We start from the raw sequence: 2,270 nt of genomic DNA, 5'->3' as shown, positions 1-2,270 counted from the left end.
TGTGTGCTGTGATTGGTTAGCTGGGCCAGTGTGTGCTGTGATTGGTTAGCTGGGCCAGTGTGTGTTGTGATTGGTGATCGATCGCGTTAAAACGTTCACGGCACATGTTACACCATCTACGCCACTGAAGCTGTAGTCTGCTGATAGTCTTTTGTTGTGTTGACTAGCCCAATCACACATAGGTGGGTGGAGTTAGTGTAAATAGCTTCTGTCAACAAGGCGGCTATTGCACCTAGTGTATAGACACTCCGAAAATCAACACTGATCTGCTGGAGCATTCCAAATTTCAACATTTACAAAGGCACACTCCTGCTTTTTCTGTAGGCGAAGTCGTCAATGAGCTCATCATATGATAATTAAAACATGAATTAGCGTCAATAAACGTTATTAACGTCAACCACCAAAAAACTTTCACAGGATTTTGAATGTAACTACCTGAAAGGGATGCACGGGCTTCATCTTGGCCTTTTTTACTTTTACTTTTCTCTGCGCCGGACTGCTGATGTCTTTTTTCCGGATATAGATGTCCATTATGATCATTTGCAGTCAGCCACAAATGGTGAGGGCGGGCGCGGATGCGGGAATAGCGCGTCACGTGTGCTTAGCCTACTGCCTACTAGTTATATATATATATATATATATATATATATATATTATCAATTAAATGTACATATACACCTAATGCTTAATTAGTAGAATTGCTATTATCAAACAAATAGTTGTAATTGTGTAAGTATTTCTGTGATTATATATGATAATATAATATTATATGATGTTCCCTGTGAAGACAGATATTGTCTGCAGAGTATGTAGGGAGCAGTGAATACTCTGTAGTGAAACATCTATATACAGTGTATTAAACCCTGATGATCTGTGTTGTTTCTGTCAGACCCAGCCGGTGCCGAACCCCATGTCCTACTACATGCATCGCTCGCCGTGGTGGTTTCATCGCTTCGAGACTCTCAGCAATCACTTCATCGAGCTTGTGGTGCCCTTCTTCACCTTCATGGGCCGGCGGATGTGCATGCTGAACGGAGTCCTGCAGATCCTCTTCCAGGCGCGTCTCAGAGCTTACCGTTCCCATTTACAATCACAAGTGTGAAAGCTGCCATGTCATATTTTCCAGATCATTTCAGAGCAGCTTCAATCACAGCTTTGTTGCCATCTAGTGGCATCACTGGGTCATTTTCTTAAAGGGGTCCTATTATGCTCTTTTACAAAGTGTTGATTTTGTTTTGGGGGTGTACTAGAACAGGCTCTCATACTAGGTTGTTCGAAAAACACGTGTTCACTAGCCCAATCACACGTAGGTGGGCGGAGTTAGTGAAAATAGCTTCTGTCAACAAGGCGGCTATTGCACCTAGTGTATAGACACTCCGAAAATCAACACTGATCTGCTGGAGCATTCCAAATTTCAACATTTACAAAGGCACACTCCTGCTTTTTCTGTAGGCGAAGTCGTCAATGAGCTCATCATATGATAATTAAAACATGAATTAGCGTCAATAAACGTTATTAACGTCAACCACCAAAAAACTTTCACAGGATTTTGAATGTAACTACCTGAAAGGGATGCACGGGCTTCATCTTGGCCTTTTTTACTTGTACTTTTCTCTGCGCCGGACTGCTGATGTCTTTTTTCCGGATATAGATGTCCATTATGATCATTTGCAGTCAGCCACAAATGGTGAGGGCGGGCGCGGATGCGGGAATAGCGCGTCACGTGTGCTTAGCCTACTGCCTACTGCGTTCACCGTAAAATGCATTTTTTATAGCCTAATTATGTATATATATTCATGTGTATATTTGTATTTATGTATATGCATATGTTAATATTAATATAGAACGAAAGTTTTTTTGAGCAACTGGGATGGTGCCCCCCCTGGGAGTTGGTGCCCTACCAAGCGGCAACCTCCCGCTCTCTCTCGTGAAGCCATCACGGAAGTGACTTAAACTGTAATTGGCGACGGCCGGCTCCGCCCACTTTGAGCTTCAAAAACGCTCTTCAGAAAACTACGAGTGACGTCACGGACACTACGTCCATGTTTTTATACAGTCTATGTGCCCTACGCAAACTGCGTACTCTGCGTATAGGGAGCGGCGGTACTGTAGACACTGTTAATTAAAAGGCATATACTCCAGTAAATTTTTTCTGGGGGAGTACCCACCCACATTTATTTTGCTTCCGACGCCCATGCTCAAACAGCAACATTACAGACTAACTAAAGTTGAAAAAGTGAAAAAGCATAATAGGACCCCTTTAAAGGAAA

At 42.7% G+C, this 2,270-nt stretch overlaps 1 protein-coding gene across 1 annotated transcript in view; it reads left to right on the top strand.

Moving 5' to 3' along the window:
* Positions 1 to 2,270, top strand: part of lmf1 (lipase maturation factor 1) — a 41,661-nt gene that overhangs the window by 31,133 nt on the left and 8,258 nt on the right. The window contains exon 6 of the mRNA XM_016440839.1: positions 890 to 1,057. Coding sequence (XP_016296325.1) covers positions 890 to 1,057 — 168 coding nt within the window. The remainder of the gene's footprint in view (positions 1 to 889; positions 1,058 to 2,270) is intronic.

This window comes from Sinocyclocheilus anshuiensis, unplaced genomic scaffold (assembly GCF_001515605.1).
Source record: "Sinocyclocheilus anshuiensis isolate Anshui unplaced genomic scaffold, SAMN03320099.WGS_v1.1 scaffold454, whole genome shotgun sequence".
In the NCBI taxonomy this organism is placed as follows: domain Eukaryota; kingdom Metazoa; phylum Chordata; class Actinopteri; order Cypriniformes; family Cyprinidae; genus Sinocyclocheilus; species Sinocyclocheilus anshuiensis.
Note: the sequence above shows the minus strand (reverse complement) of the source record. Positions and strands in the feature narration are given on the sequence as shown.